Source organism: Equus quagga, chromosome 5, assembly GCF_021613505.1.
Source record: "Equus quagga isolate Etosha38 chromosome 5, UCLA_HA_Equagga_1.0, whole genome shotgun sequence".
In the NCBI taxonomy this organism is placed as follows: domain Eukaryota; kingdom Metazoa; phylum Chordata; class Mammalia; order Perissodactyla; family Equidae; genus Equus; species Equus quagga.
The window spans coordinates 99,499,447-99,515,008 of NC_060271.1; the positions used below are offsets into that span (position 1 = coordinate 99,499,447).

Genomic DNA, 15,562 nt, shown 5'->3' on the forward strand with positions numbered 1-15,562 from the left:
AGAAACTTGGCTATCTTCTCTATTACTTATCTTGCTGTGTTCTTTTCCTTTAAGGTTTTGTGATTTCCTCAAATCTGTGTCCCTTACTGTGTCTCCATAGTTCTGTCTCTTTCTGTTTTGTTTCCAGTACGGTTTTTATCTCTATTTTTTAATGTATTTTTGTTTTATGAAATCTTCCTAATAAACATAAAAGTAGAGAGAAGAGTGTAATGAATCCCCATGTACTCATCCTCTGTCTTCAGCAACTATCAATTCATGACCAATTTTGTTTCATCTCTACCTCCTCACTTACTCTTTACTCTCTTCTGTTTCTATCTGGATTATTTTGAAGCAAATCCTGGACATCACCATTTCATCTGTAAATATTTCAGCCTGTATCTTCAAAAGATGAGGATTCTTTTTTCTTTCTTTCACATAACCACAATGCCAATCTCACTCCTACAAATAATTTTTCTATTAATGTTCACAGTTCCCCAATTATCTTTTTTGTTTAATATTCAATCTATTGCAGAGTATTATTTTTGTAAAATAAAATGTCATAACAATGCCAAATTGCCATAAAATTTTGAGACATTTATTCTAAATTTATCAGTTTAACTCATGACAGATTCTCTATGTTGAAATCTGCCTGTCCTCTCTCTTCTCCTTTCATTTCACTTAACTTTGGATAGTCTCCCTTAGATAGGAAACAAATTTTAGACAGAAATTGCGTATTAGTGTGTTTTCTTCTTCAGATTTACTTCTTGTGCCTAAGGTATTTCTATGAAAATATTACTATGGGAGTATTTCTCTTCTCTCTTATGTTCTGTTCATGCCACTAGATCTCATCACTTTAGTAGAAGATCATTGGCTAGGCTTATTAGAACCTTCACTTACTTGGGGAAAACTACCTTGTTGAAAGGTCTAAGGTGACATTTGTTAGCTCTCAGCTCCCTACTCTTAGCCAGATTTCACAGTATACTCATGTACCACATAATGACATTTTGGTCATTGATGGACCACATTGATGGTGGTGGTCCCATAAGATTAGTACCATATAGCCTGGATGTGTAATAGGCTGTACCATCTGGGTTTATGTAACTACTGTAGGGGAAGAAGTTGTTTTCCTCTACCTTTCTAGGTTCTTCTGGCTGTTCTAAGAATTAAATTGACATGAGAGATTAACAGGGGGGAAAAAAAGTTTAATAACACATATACATGGAAGAAAGCCAGAAAAACCAATTAACTTGCCAAAATCCACCAAAGCCCTCATCTTAAGTATGATCCTTAGCTAAAGACAAAAGAAGATGTTGGGTGTCAGGAGACTCAGGGACTTCAAAAGGAAGGAAGGCAGTTCACAGGTAGGTGAAAAGGAACAAACATTTAGAAAACAAGTGTTTGGCTGCACAGAAACAGAACAACACAGAGGGGAGCCCAACAAACAGGCTTTTTCTCGGCTCCTCCCTGTCTACACCTCGTTCATGTTATGCTAAGGTGATAGGCTTCCCGAGGCAAGTTTTTTATCTGAATTCTTTTAGGCAGTTAAGAGGAAGGTAAAAAGAAAAACTTTGAGGCTTTTCTTTTATTTGGAGAGTTTTAAGAGAAACTGTTAAATGCCTTTTACTCTGTCATATTTGATAAAGATGTTTTTCACTTCAAAAAAATTTTTTTGAAAAGGACTTAGTCTCACCTTTTAAGTTACCTTTTAAGTCACCTTTAAGTGTTTAAGTTTTTAACTTGATAGAATGATAATTTGCAAGGATTTGCAGTAGATAGCAGAGACTTAGAAATGCGTGTGCCAAGAAATTAACATAAAGCTTTTGTTTTAAAGAAAGAAGAGGCTCTTAGCAATCTGGTGTCTTCTGGTAGGAAGATAAATCATTTTATAATACGGAGTTGTCCAGTAAAATATCTGTGCCTTTAGAGTTTTGTATATATATGTTGGAGCTTCATGGTTTGCAAATTAAAGAGCAAAGTAGAAATCTGTCTAAATTCTACTTACATTTCTGTATTGTTAAACCATTTTGCATGAAAGGCGTCTCAACAAAACAGATGCATTCTATTAAAGTGTATTTTTAAAGCAAAATTACATTAACTGAACCCTTTAACGCATAATAATTAAGAGGTAGTTTTATAATTTTACAAGGAAACCTATGTCAATCAATCATCCTTTCTGAATGTAATAAAATTACAGTTAAGGCAATGTAGAGGCTTCTGGTTTTAAGAATATGAAGGAGGGGCTGGCCCCGTGGCTGAGTGGTTAAGTTCGTGCACTCCGCTGCAGGCAGCCCAGTGTTTCGTTGGTTCGAATACTGGGCACGAACATGGCACTGCTCGTCAAACCATGCTGAGGCACTATCCCACATGCCACAACTAGAAGGACCCACAACGAAGAATATACAACTATGTACTGGGGAGCTTTGGGGAGAAAAAGGAAAAAAATGAAATCTTAAAAAAAAAAAGAAAATGAAGGAAAAAATTTCTTTTGCTGCTTTCTTTTCTTGAAAGTTACCTTGAAACAAAAAGATACAGATTACAAAGTCCATCTTTGATGGAACTAGGGGATGTTTTTAACCCTTAATCTAAGTTACAATATGGTAAATGACCGTGTGCCTATGAGCAGAGCAACCAGTCTAGGTTAGAGCAGGTTATAAAACCTTACATTTAGGAAGATAAATTGGTAAACCTAATGTGAATGTAAATATGTTGAAGTGGTTTAAATAACTGGTAGCAAGTTTAGGCTATAGAATTATCACTAGAGGTCTAAACAAAGAAGAACAAGATAAATACTCAAGGGAAAATAAAAAGTTGTGCAGCAAAGAATATGTAGTTATACTTTATGGCTCAGCTCTGAATAACACACTAATCTAACCAAAATTGAGATATAACTACATTGGAAGAATACTGTGTAAATGTATGCAATGGGGGATAGAAAGGTAGGAAAGCTAAATTCTCATCTTCTGTAGTAGGAAGTCAGTAGATAATACCTAAAACCAGAAACTGAAGATATGGCAATACAAATCTTAAAAATACAGAGGTAGATCAAAACAATCAGCTATAAAGGAATTGAAAGTGGGGCCCTCTGGATAAGGGAAGATGAGGAGAGGGGGCTGCTGTTTACCTTAATAAACTTGTGAATCTAATTGGCTTTCTTAACTGAGCACAATCAAAACCTAAAGAAAACAGAAAGAGCATCCCTGCATTTGAATAATGTTTAGTCAATCTATATAGCACAGTCTACTTGCAGTACTCTATGCCTAACAAGTATAGCCAGGACATGACAGTGGCCTGTTAGTGGAATCTTCCTGGAAGCCCAGTCAATAGCACACCTTTCCCTGCCACAGTCTGAAGAAATTAAGGAATAAAGCCATGAAGTAGCATGAGGAGGCTGAAGTATCATCTTTATTACTCTTAAAAGTTAAGTTGGAAGATACAGCTTAGAATGAGAACCAACTCCCAAATTAAATAGGCTTACCAACTTAGTCACAGGCAGTGTTCGTGGAATAGTAGCAGAAGGCATACTCCCTAAGGGCAGCTCACTTCTATGAGGAAAAGAATGAAGCTGAATTGAGCATACCCAGTTTATTCTTTCCCAAGTCTAACAATCAGATGTGTCATTCAACTCCTGGCAGAAAGAGACTGAGAGACTAATTGAACTCCCTTCTCAATGATGATAACCTCAGAAATGTTGAATCGTTCCAATCTGACATTAAGTTCTTTTAGTCTTACAGCCTCTTGTTAAATTTGTTTTTGTTTCTTTGATGCTCAGTTTTGCCATAACAGTCTGTATATACATCCAGTGCACACTCATTTTATTTGGTATAAAATTTAAGAGTAATAATCATTTTTATATTTAAAGAAGCTGTTTTTGATGTAATCTCTCAGGTTTTTTAAAAAAAGGATATGATTATAATCCAAATGTAGAGATGTAAATTATAGATAATTTGCACTTTATTTGTAGAAAATGAAACCTGGAAACTAGTTCTGAATGTTATTCTCAGAAGTCCATTTTCTTAAAGAGTTAAGTATGTGGAACACTGGAGTATTCAGAATTACATTCTGTTTTTAACCTCTACTAGATTTGGCAAAAAGTTCATCAAGTCCTACTTGAGTGCTTGCTATGTGTAAAGTCTTGTATAGATGCTCTAGAAGTTGGTATTGTCCTTTCTCTTCAGGAGCTTTTGATCAGGTAGAAATGGATATGACAAATATAGAAATAGTACAAGGCAGTATATGGAAGTAGTATAAGAAAATACTTAGTGCTAAAGAGTATTTAAAGAGAGGAGAGCACATTCAGTTAAAGGGGGATGAAATGGGCTTTTAGAAGTGTTATCTTATAAATATCTTATTTTTTTCTCAGTATTTAGTCTTGATTGAGCCTCAGAACTTAGGACATCAGTATTACAGTAACTTTTATTCTCATTATAAAGAGTAAAACATGCATTATAGAAAATTTAAGAAATTCAGAGAAGTATAAAGGATACAAAAATCATCCATAATACCATTACTCAGATAATCACACTGTCAAATTTTTGTTTCATCCTTCAAGTTTTATTTAAATGAAATTGATGTATACTATCTTGAAGTATATACTGTTCTTTTCTTTTAACATGATGATCTGTACAGTATGAGCATAAATCTTCAAAAACACTTTCTTTAGCCAGTTCCCTCTTATTGGGCTAAGATGAATGTTATTTTTTGTGTCTTTTTCTGTAGTCTCCGATTATGTCCTTAGGTCAACTTTTTAGAAGTTGATTTCTTGGGACATTTTTGAAGGCTACATGGGTTTATTTTCTCTAATACTTAATATATCTTTTGGTAAAGGATATATATACTTATTGGGTAATGTATTTATTTATATTTATTGAATAAATCTTTCCCTGTTTTTCTTTCCTGGCTTTGAATGTACTCAGGCCAATTAGAGGATTTATAGTTCTCTGTCTTACTACAACACATTAATCTGTTTCCTTCTATGTTTATCATTTGAAGTTTAGTATATATCTATGTTTTATTCTTAGTGTCAAACATTGTTGTACTTAATTTTGATGTATACAATAAGAAGGTTTTTTTCATGTCATTTCTTTTTGGAAAAGAGCCTCACCTACAGGTTTAATTTATTTTTCAGGGTTACTTTGAAAGTTGCAACATACACAGAAACAGGATAGCAGGCTTTGAAGTAAAAGCCTATGCTAACCCCACAGTGGTTCGATGTGAAATTCATCATGGGCAGACTGGAGGAATATATGTCCATGAAAAAGGAAGAGGACAATTCATAGAGAATAAAATCTATGCAAACAATTTTGCAGGTGTATGGATTACCTCAAATAGTGACCCAACAATAAGGTATTTATATATAATTATGGATGGAAATTACTTTTTCACTTTATGTTTTGTGTTATAAGAAAAGTCAAGAGGGGCCAGCCCAGTGGCGTAGTGGTTGCATTTGTGCACCTCCTCTTTGGAGGCCTGGGGTTCACAGGTATGGATCCTGGGCGCAGATCTAGCACCACTCATCAAGCCACACTGAGGCAGCATCCCACACAGCACAACTGCAATACACAACTAAGTACTGGGGGTTTTTGGGGAGAAGAAAGAAAAAAAAAAGAAGATTGGCAATAGATGTTAGCTCAGGGCCAATCTTAAAAAAAAAAACCAGGGTCTGGCCCTGTGGCCAAGTGGCTAAATGTGCTCTGCTTCGGCATCCTGGGGGCTGGTTCGGATCCTGACTGCTGACATGGCACTGCTTGTCAGGCCACCTTGAAGCGGCATCCCACATGCCACAACTAGAAGGACCCACAACTCAAATATACAACTATGTACTGGGGGGATTTGATAGATCAAACAAACAAAAAGATTGGCAACAGTTGTTAGCTCAGCTGCCAATCTTTAATTTCAAAAAAAAAAAAAAAGCTTTACTGAATAGATGCTTATTTTTTATTATTTCACATAATTATAGGGGGAATTCTATATTTAATGGAAATCAAGGGGGAGTTTACATCTTTGGTGATGGACGAGGCCTTATTGAAGGAAATGACATTTATGGTAAGCATGTGGTTTGTTCTATAAAATTTTAGAGCTTGGCCTGTCTTGTGACATTAGCAAAATGGACCACTTTGAAACCATCCAAGTAGAACTGATCCAGTTTCTTTAACTTCTCAACAAAGATTATTCTGTGATTATTCACCTTAACATTTACTGAGTACCTACTATGTTCTAAGCACTATGTCAGATGCCAGGGATGAAAATATAAATAAGACTCTAGTCTCAAGGAGTACGTACAGTTTCCTTAGATTCACTCCATTGTTTAACAATTATTTCTGTGGTATAGTACTAACCATAAAGTGAAAATACTTATTCCTCATTAAAACTTTTGAGGTATTAATTCAGCAAACAATTATTAGATATCTGTGTGCTAGACACTGATATGTTCCTAGGCTTTCTGTTTTGCTAACACTTAACTAGATAATACTTACATAAAGCTTACTCAGTGCCAGGCACTGCTCGGAGCATCTTAACTAAACTAAGTCATAATATTCACATCAACCCTGTGAAGTGGACGCTTTTAAATTTATTTCTCCCCCACTTATTGATCAGGAAACAAAGGCACAAGAAGGTTAAATAACTTATTCAAAGTCACACAGAAAGTAGATAGAATTCCTGAGATTCAAAACTTGGCAACGTGGCTCCAAAGTCTCTACTCTGAATCACTATACCCATACTGCCTACAGTCCTTTTGCATCTTTTTATACTCCTAGTTCTGTCTTGTAATGCTTATGGGCTGTAAGTATCTTTCCAAATATGACGTATTTCATAGAATCAAGCTTTTACTAAAATTCTAAGAATTTTAACTACTACGTAATGTAAAACTCTTACTGTGTTCCACTAGGCTCCATATGTTGACATTGTAACTTTTATTTTTAAATAGGCAATGCATTAGCAGGAATTCAGATTAGGACAAACAGTTGTCCAATTGTTCGACACAACAAAATTCATGATGGCCAGCATGGTGGGATTTATGTGGTAAGTTAATGAATACACTTCTAGAATTTCATGCATTGAAACCGGGGGAGAAAAGTTGAGGAGGGGGGGCAGAATTATGTCTAGCTTTAAGTAGGCCATATTCAACTTTTAGAGTATAAATTTGTGGCTTTCTTTAGTATTTAAACAATAAATAAGACTCTTGTTCTCCGTGCCAGTACATGAATTACTTTCAATTTTATGGTGTGTGTAGTGTTCTGTAAAATTTAATCAACTGACTAAATTTAGACATAGGAGATACACCTTTTTGTTAAAGTCTTTAATTATAATTGGCAGTGTGGGCTGAACTCATAACAACTGATTGGCAGTGTGAGTTATATTTGTTACACTGGAATTTTGCCAGTGTGACTACTGTTGAGTCTCTGAGATTTTCCAAGAGTATTAGGTAAAATCATAATGTCACTGAAAGTACTAGTAATATTAGACTTGAATATTTTTGTCTTCTGGAGAAGCCAATTTTTCATTTGAATTTATGTTGAAACACAGTTGAGCATCTTACAAAATTTCAAAACTTGTGTATTAGTCCTGTCTTCTGTCACCATGGTATATGAAACTGTTAGAACTGATTCAAGTATAAAAAGTAGGAAATTTCAGAAAGCTCTTTGTGTAATGCCAGTTATGACTCTCATTTTTATTTACAGTTCTGGAAATGTCTATGTCTTAAATCTTCTGCTAAAAATAAAAATTTTAGTAACCTGACACCTTATCATTTTGAAGTTATTTCACCAGTGAGAAGTGTCAAGTAACTATTAACTTACTAAATGAGAGATCTTCACTTTTATACATCTTAGAATGAAATAAGTTCTTTTGCTAAAGAAAATTGAATGCTACTATTCTTACTAAAATAGATTTTAAAACTACAAAGTCATATAAAGAAAAGTATAAAAACTTTGGAAGCTTTAAACTCAGGTAGAGGCTACATAAAAAGAATGTTATCATTACCTCCTTATCCAGATAAAAAAACAAAAATAGAAATTTTTTTTTGACATAACTGTCTTTAAAGGGAGGAACACTATAAACTATTTATACAAGATATATATTATAATCAATGTAACTTTCATTTAGCATGAGAAAGGACAAGGTGTAATAGAAGAGAATGAAGTTTATAGTAATACTCTGGCTGGGGTCTGGGTCACAACTGGCAGCACTCCAGTACTGAGAAGAAACAGGATACACAGTGGCAAGCAGGTAAGATTATCCTGGACTCTTACATGGGAAATATATTGTTTTGTAAAAACACTTTATTGTCATTTGAAAAACATTTTTTAAATTTTAGGTTGGTGTTTACTTTTATGACAATGGACATGGAGTACTAGAAGACAATGATATCTATAATCATATGTATTCAGGGGTTCAGATAAGGTAAATGTTTCCACATTTGGCTTTCTTTGGGGAGGGAGTTAGGGATATGTAGGGTATGTAGAAGAAATTTCCTTGTTATTTAATGCTCAGTCTTTATTCCTCCTATTGCATATATGTTCACACTCTTGGCTTAAATTATCAGAATATAGCTTTTCTTGGACTAGCTGAGGACAACAGCCAATGGCCCATGTGCCATGAGAGCTCATTTCTACTGTTCTGTCACCCACTATGACAATCATATCAGCTGCTAATGTACTCAAGACATGCTACTTGGAGAGTGGAAAGCTAATATAAACATACTTGAAAGCTATACCTGACTTGTCATAGGTAGTCAGTAAATGGAAGCTTCTGTTTTTATGCTATTTCTGTAAAAAGTTTTTTACACTCCTCTTTCCTGTATTTTAACAGTTTTTGGAACTGTAGTAGTTTTAATCATATCATTCAACCCTTCATTTTACATATGAGGGTGGTATATAATAATAATAGTTATTTAATCTAACCTTCTCAGTTTAGTTTACATATTAGGAGACTTATAGTAATAATATAATCTATAGCTAAGTATGTTCTATGGGAAATAGAATTTAAAGCAAAATTAAACCAGTTTCTTTACTGACAGACTTCTCAGAGCATCTTAAAGGATTCTATTGTATAGTTAAGTATTACTATGATTAATGTGGATTTTTCCACTATTATCTCATCTAATATGGCATATGGGAGTAGAGGCAATTCAAATGGCATTATTTTCTATTCTGTTCATAGGACTGGAAGCAACCCCAAAATTAGACGCAACAAAATCTGGGGAGGACAGAATGGTGGAATTCTGGTTTATAATTCTGGTATGTTTAATCTTTCTTCATTTTCTCAGTGCTAATAGTTGTTAGAAATATACTTTCTAGGGCCGGCCCAGTGGTGCAGCGGTTAAGTTCTCACATTCTGCTTCAGCGGCCCGGCATTCGCCAGTTCAGATCCCGGGTGCGGACATGGCACCGCTTGGCAAGCCATGCTATGGTAGGCGTCCCACATATAAAGTAGAGGAAGATGGGCGTGGATGTTAGCTCAGGGCCGATCTTCCTCAGCAAAAAGAGGAGGATTGACAGCAGTTAGCTCAGGGCTAATCTTCCGCAAAAAAAAAAAAAAAAATTATTAAAAAAAAAAGAAATACACTTTCTAAGTAACATAACCTAAATTTTTACATTTATAGGTCTGGGCTGTATAGAAGACAATGAAATATTTGACAATGCAATGGCTGGAGTCTGGATTAAGACAGATAGTAATCCTACACTAAGAAGAAATAAAATCCATGATGGAAGAGATGGTGGCATCTGTATATTTAATGGGGGTCGAGGTATTGTTGTTAATTTTGCATTAGTGAAAAACCCAGTTTTCCATTATTCTTCTTCCATATCTTTAATGATCAATGATATTGCCAACTAATATAAATTATAAATGAGTGGATCTCAGTCGTTTTTCTTATTGACTTGAGATGCTTTAGGAGATTAGTGCCTAGAGTTAAAGGAGACAAATGTTTACAGAACTTTTCTTTTCCTTTTGTAGCCACCTTGAGTACACCACTTGTTAGTAAGGCTTTTTTAAGGTATAGAATTTGTTTACATCCTCTCTGTAGACCTTTTATTATTCAATATAGTGATATGATTATAATAAATTTCAAAGTCAAGTTATAGAACTAGATGTGAGAAATTAATTGATCTGTAAATATATGAAATGTCTAGTAAATAATTATCGTTTTGTACTTGTTTACAACTGTGTTTGTTGGAAAATGTAATTAATGAAGCTGAGGTGTGCCCGGTTAGGATCCATAAAGGTCAACTCATTTTGCATTGAGGCAAAAGTTCCAGTCCCTAACCCTTGCAAATACATGTTCATAAAGAGACTGGAGGAGAATGTCGAATGCAAATTTATCACCATTGCTGAAATGTCAGTAACCCGACATCGTACATATCTTATAGAAGGATTCGTAGTTATTACTCTAACATTCCAAGATTTAATCAACAAACTTTACTACTACAGCCAAGCAGTGATGATTCCATTAATGACATAGACTCTCCAGGAGCTTATAATCCAGTAATTCAGTAAAGTGACATATCTCTGATAGGAGTCTTTACAAGATATAATAAGGAAACACACTACAGAATGGTTGGTTTTATTTGTAAGGTGTTGAGAAAAGGTTCATGGAGTAAAATCACTCTTGAGCCGTGTCTTGAAAAATGAGTATTCACTGGTAAAATGGGGCTGGTGGGGGGAAGAGGGCCATTCCAGGTATAGAAAACATAATTTCATACTTTTCGTTTGTTCTGTACGTATTTACTAATTGAACACCTCTGTACCAACCACTGTGATACAGATGCTAAAGATACAGTGGTAAATAAAACAGTAGTGGGGCCGGCCCAGTGGTGCAGCAGTTAAGTTCACACATTCTGCTTCGGTGGCCCAGGGTTCACCAGTTTGGATCCCAGGTGCGGACATGGCACTGCTTGGCAAGCCATGCTGTGGTAGGTGTCCCACATATAAAATGGAGGAAGATGGGCACGGATGTTAGCTCAGGGCCAGCCTTCCTCAGCCAAAAGAGGATTGGCAGCAGTTAGCTCAGGGCTAATCTTCCTCAAAAAAAAAAAAATGGTACTACATCCAGAAAGTTTATAGTCTAATGGAGTGACACATTGTATACAAAAGTCTAACGGAAGCAGAGCTGTTGTAGTAAGGCAAAAGGTACAGAAAAAGTTGAGGCTGGAGAGGGAGAAGGGCCCAAAGCCTAAGAGGCTTTGTATATGTGGTAGAAAGTTTGGACTAGATTTTAGCAGTAGCACTTGAAGAGGTTGTAGTGGACATATGCAAGATTAGAGGCAAGGAAAAGGAATTCAGAAGTCAATACTGTGAGGTACCACAGATGGGTCAAATGTCTACAGAAATAAAAACATGTTTCACATCTTCAGGGAGCAGACACTAGAAGACAACTAAGTATAATTCACTGTATGTAAGTAAAAGGTCTTATAAGAGTAATATTACCTAGTACTTATTTAGTGCTGTGTACCTTTACATGTATTGACTCATTTAATCCTCATAATAACCATATGTGGTAGATGGTATTATGCCCATTTTATAAAGAAGGAAACAGGCAAAGAGAAGGTAATTTGCCCACTCAGAGCTAGTAAATGGTGAAGTCACTATTTGAAGACCTTAAGTCTGATTCCACAACCTACTCTTAGTCATTATGTTATACTGCCAGGAGAACTATATAATTTTGATGGAAGGAAGGTGAAAACCTCCCAGAGGAAGTGACCTTAGGAAGAAAGAGTACAGGTTATTCCACGAAGAGGAAATAATATAAACCAAAGACATTAGGGATAAAAATGTATGGCATATTCAGAGCATAGGTAATGTAGTAAGACAAAGGAGGGTTAGGGGAATACTTTGAAAGGCTTTAAATGGCAAGTTAATTTTAAACTTTATTCTGAAAGTAGTTTTTTAAGCAGAAATGGGACATGATACAGTTGTGAGAAACTGGGAAAAATATAGCAGCAGAGACTGGAGTAGAGGATATTGATCAAGGAATTAGAGTAATAATGGCCAAAAATAATCAGGGCTTGAACTAAAACATTGAGGGTGCAGAGGTTCTAAAAAATACTGCAAAGGAGTTAATTTTAATTCAGCAGCATTCAGTGAGAATCAGCTATGTGCCAGGCACTGGGGATGCAATGGTCGGTAAACATGTCCCTGCTACCATGCAACTTTCCAGTTTATTGGTTACGTTTTTCTTTTCTTTTTTTTTTTTTTTTTTAGCAATTTTTGGTTAAATTCTACCTAAATAATTCTGAATTACTAGTAAACTTTCTTTTTGGCTGAAAAAGTAATCCTGTGAATTTCAGAAGGCAGTTAATAAGAAACTAAAAGAAAACCAAAATACCACCAGAAAGGCTAGTAAAATTTGTTATATGCATTAGCCTTAATCTGAGGAAATATTTTATTATAGGTCTCCTTGAAGAAAATGATATTTTCAGGAATGCTCAAGCAGGTGTTCTCATCAGCACTAATAGTCATCCAGTCTTAAGGAAAAACAGAATATTTGATGGATTTGCTGCAGGTTTGTATTTTCTTTTGTTACCTGTAGCTTGTTTTCTGTACATTGAAGTGTTTGGTTTTTAGTATATCAGTTCTTTTGCTTAATAAGTAAAGGTGTGCAAAGTATGCTGCAAAAGTGGCTGAATGCCTGTCTATTAACAGTTGCTTATGAGAGCACCTAATCCAAGTTCTGGATACTTCCACTCAGCCAACCTTTATAACATTGCTCTTGCTGTTCATTAATTATGAAATATTGAGATAGAATAAATGCAGGCTTGTACTGGCATTAGGAATACAGATAAATTCAAGCCCTCTGGCTTCCCAAACAGAACTTTTGTTTTTTTTAATCTTGATAAGTGAAATCTAAGTAACTTACATTTCAACTTTTTGCTGGTGGAGACAGTTACTTTTAGTTGTTCCAAATAACCATCTAGTGCCTTTTCTCTTCAGTAGGTAAACTAGCTGCTACCTAAACATACTTCTGGACACTATCCTCTTCTACTTGGTTTGCAAAGAAATTTTAAAATGTCATTATTAATAAGTAGTAAGTTATGAACCATCTGTATCATTCCTTCCTTTAGCAAGGATAGTGGACTATTAACAGTGGAAAGTGAATGTTACTGTAATTCAAATAAACATTTATATTTTATTCTTAGATGTTAAAATTGTTAATAGACTTTTTATGTAAAAGAACTAGTTTACTACATTTGTTGTATTTCAGGTTTCTTTTAAGAAACTATATAAAGTGATGCATCTACTGTTTGTAAATTTTACTTCAGGTATTGAAATTACAAATCATGCAACTGCAACACTAGAAGGCAATCAGATTTTTAACAACCGGTTTGGAGGCTTATTTTTAGCATCTGGTGTTAATGTGACAATGAAAGGTATGTTGTAGTCTGTTCTGCCTGTACATACACAAAATGTGCCATGAAAAGATATAATCAGAAGCCCCTGTTAATTCAATAACTTGCTTCCTTCTGGCACTATCTACAAAGTTAGCATTAACTCAAGAGAACTATTTTGAAAGTGTTGACTTGTTCTAAATAGTTGGAATATCTTGCACAAGAAGATCCATTTCTATTCTTAGCTGTTTTTTACTTCATTGGTTAGCCTCTTTTAAAGCACTTAAAAAATGACTATTAGAATAGTCATATAATCTATATTTCTATCTTAAGTTTTTATCCTCTAGAATTTTACTTATTTTTTCTTCTGTTACAGATAACAAAATAATGAACAATCAAGACGCCATAGAAAAGGCTGTTAGTAGAGGCCAATGTTTATATAAAATATCAAGTTATACCAGCTATCCCATGCATGATTTCTACAGGTATATTTCTAAGTTATTTGTGAGTCTTGAAAAGGGGGAGATAGTGATTTTTCTATTCTAAACTGGCAAGACCTAGCATTTTCAGACCTCTTTCCCTTAAATATATTAGCTAAGACAGTAAATTGGGTGTTTGTCAATGGAATGAGAATGTAACTGAAAATTTTCTAACTGTTCACATTGAGTTCTGTGATCAGTCTACTTCAGGATCCTGTGTTGGGACCATAAATAATGAAAAATGTTAATACTGCAGTAACTATAGATATCACTGGAAATGTGGAACACAATGATTCTATTGTTTTCCTAGGAGTTTCAAAGGAAAGCTGTCTTTAAGTATTCCATATATCCTAGTCGCTGTGAGTGGATTTTTACTCCCCTCTCCCCTAAAGTGTTTCAAGTAAAGATCTGAGGACCTTAATTTTTTTAAATGAAAGTTTCAACTGCCTTTCTACAACTTACAAGTCGTTTTCCTCAGAAGACACAAGACAACGAGAGAGTCACTTATTCCCTTCTTCAAGTCCCTTTTCAGAATTAATCTGGGCTGGAGCCACAAAATTTTTTTGGTCCTCTTTTCTTGGAAGCCAAAGGTCACAGAGTAATATATAAACAAAGTGCAATTATTTTGAATAAATAACATGTTCGAGAAAAATAATGTAAGCTTTTGCTTTTTAGATGTCACACTTGTAACACCACAGATCGAAATGCCATATGTGTGAACTGCATTAAGAAGTGCCATCAGGGACATGATGTAGAATTTATTAGACATGATAGGTATGTAGCACACTTGCTTGCTGTATTTCCCAATTATTTTCCCCCTTCACTTTCCTAATTTTTGGGTTTTCATTTTGCTTTAGGTTTTTCTGTGACTGTGGTGCTGGAACACTGTCTAATCCTTGTACATTAGCTGGTGAGCCTACACATGATACAGACACACTATATGACTCTGCTCCACCTATAGAATCTAATACATTGCAGCACAACTGAATTCCTTCCCTAAAGAAAATGTCCTGCCATTCTAACATCATAACTTAAAACATTTTTTTTGGAAGAAGATTTAAAATATTTGCCCATGCTACAGGAAGAGACTGTATTAAAAATGGATACACGAGGTCAGTTGACACTATGAAGCTCAAGCTACCAAAAAGAAAGTGGCAATATATTGACTCAGGATCTCAAAGCTGGGTGTTTTAGCATTACTGTGTAAAGACTTTTGAAGGGACAGAAGTGAAGAAAATAAGCTGCAATTTTGTACAGATACCAACTTCTGAAAAAAAGCTGGTGTTTTTACAACTAGCATTGAATGCAGTCCAATTTGCAGTAGTACTCTTCAATAGACAAGCAGCTTTGTTGCTGCCTTTATGGACATGGGTACCAATTGCTTTTGTAATATGGTAAAAATGTGAGCTAGCACTTCTGCGTTTCTTTTGATTTTTTTTAACATGTATTCAGATTGAGAAATATGATTTTAATGCTTTAATCTCATGTAGTTTTGTTTTTAATTTCAAGCAAAATCTTATTGTACTTGAATGTGCCCTGTTTTGTTAGCACACCTAGACTTGCTGTAACTGTACTCATGTCCCAGTATGTACGTTCTTTCTATGAAAGAGAAAACACTAATCTTAAATTATATCCAGCAATGTTTCTGGTATCCTTTAAGAAAAGTTAAGACTTATTTCCTTCCCTTCCCTGTGCAGCATTCAAAATCACCCCTAGAAAAAGTGAGTGTTTTAATGAGACTTCCTAGGAAGGGATGCACTGTAAAACAAAAGTATTCTTGTA

The 15,562-nt window shown here is 34.9% G+C and overlaps 1 protein-coding gene across 2 annotated transcripts in view; it reads left to right on the plus strand.

Annotated features, from left to right (window-relative positions):
• FBXO11 (F-box protein 11) overlaps positions 1 to 15,431 on the plus strand; it is an 88,178-nt gene extending 72,747 nt beyond the window's left edge. For both annotated transcript variants that reach the window (XM_046660442.1, XM_046660443.1), the window contains exons 12-23: positions 5,105 to 5,322; positions 5,936 to 6,021; positions 6,905 to 6,999; positions 8,083 to 8,205; positions 8,294 to 8,379; positions 9,139 to 9,215; positions 9,581 to 9,724; positions 12,368 to 12,478; positions 13,236 to 13,343; positions 13,678 to 13,786; positions 14,456 to 14,554; positions 14,638 to 15,431. In XM_046660442.1, the coding sequence (XP_046516398.1) occupies positions 5,105 to 5,322; positions 5,936 to 6,021; positions 6,905 to 6,999; positions 8,083 to 8,205; positions 8,294 to 8,379; positions 9,139 to 9,215; positions 9,581 to 9,724; positions 12,368 to 12,478; positions 13,236 to 13,343; positions 13,678 to 13,786; positions 14,456 to 14,554; positions 14,638 to 14,767 (1,386 nt within the window). In that variant the 3' untranslated portion in view covers positions 14,768 to 15,431. The remainder of the gene's footprint in view (positions 1 to 5,104; positions 5,323 to 5,935; positions 6,022 to 6,904; positions 7,000 to 8,082; positions 8,206 to 8,293; positions 8,380 to 9,138; positions 9,216 to 9,580; positions 9,725 to 12,367; positions 12,479 to 13,235; positions 13,344 to 13,677; positions 13,787 to 14,455; positions 14,555 to 14,637) is intronic.
• Positions 15,432 to 15,562: the final 131 nt, after the last annotated feature.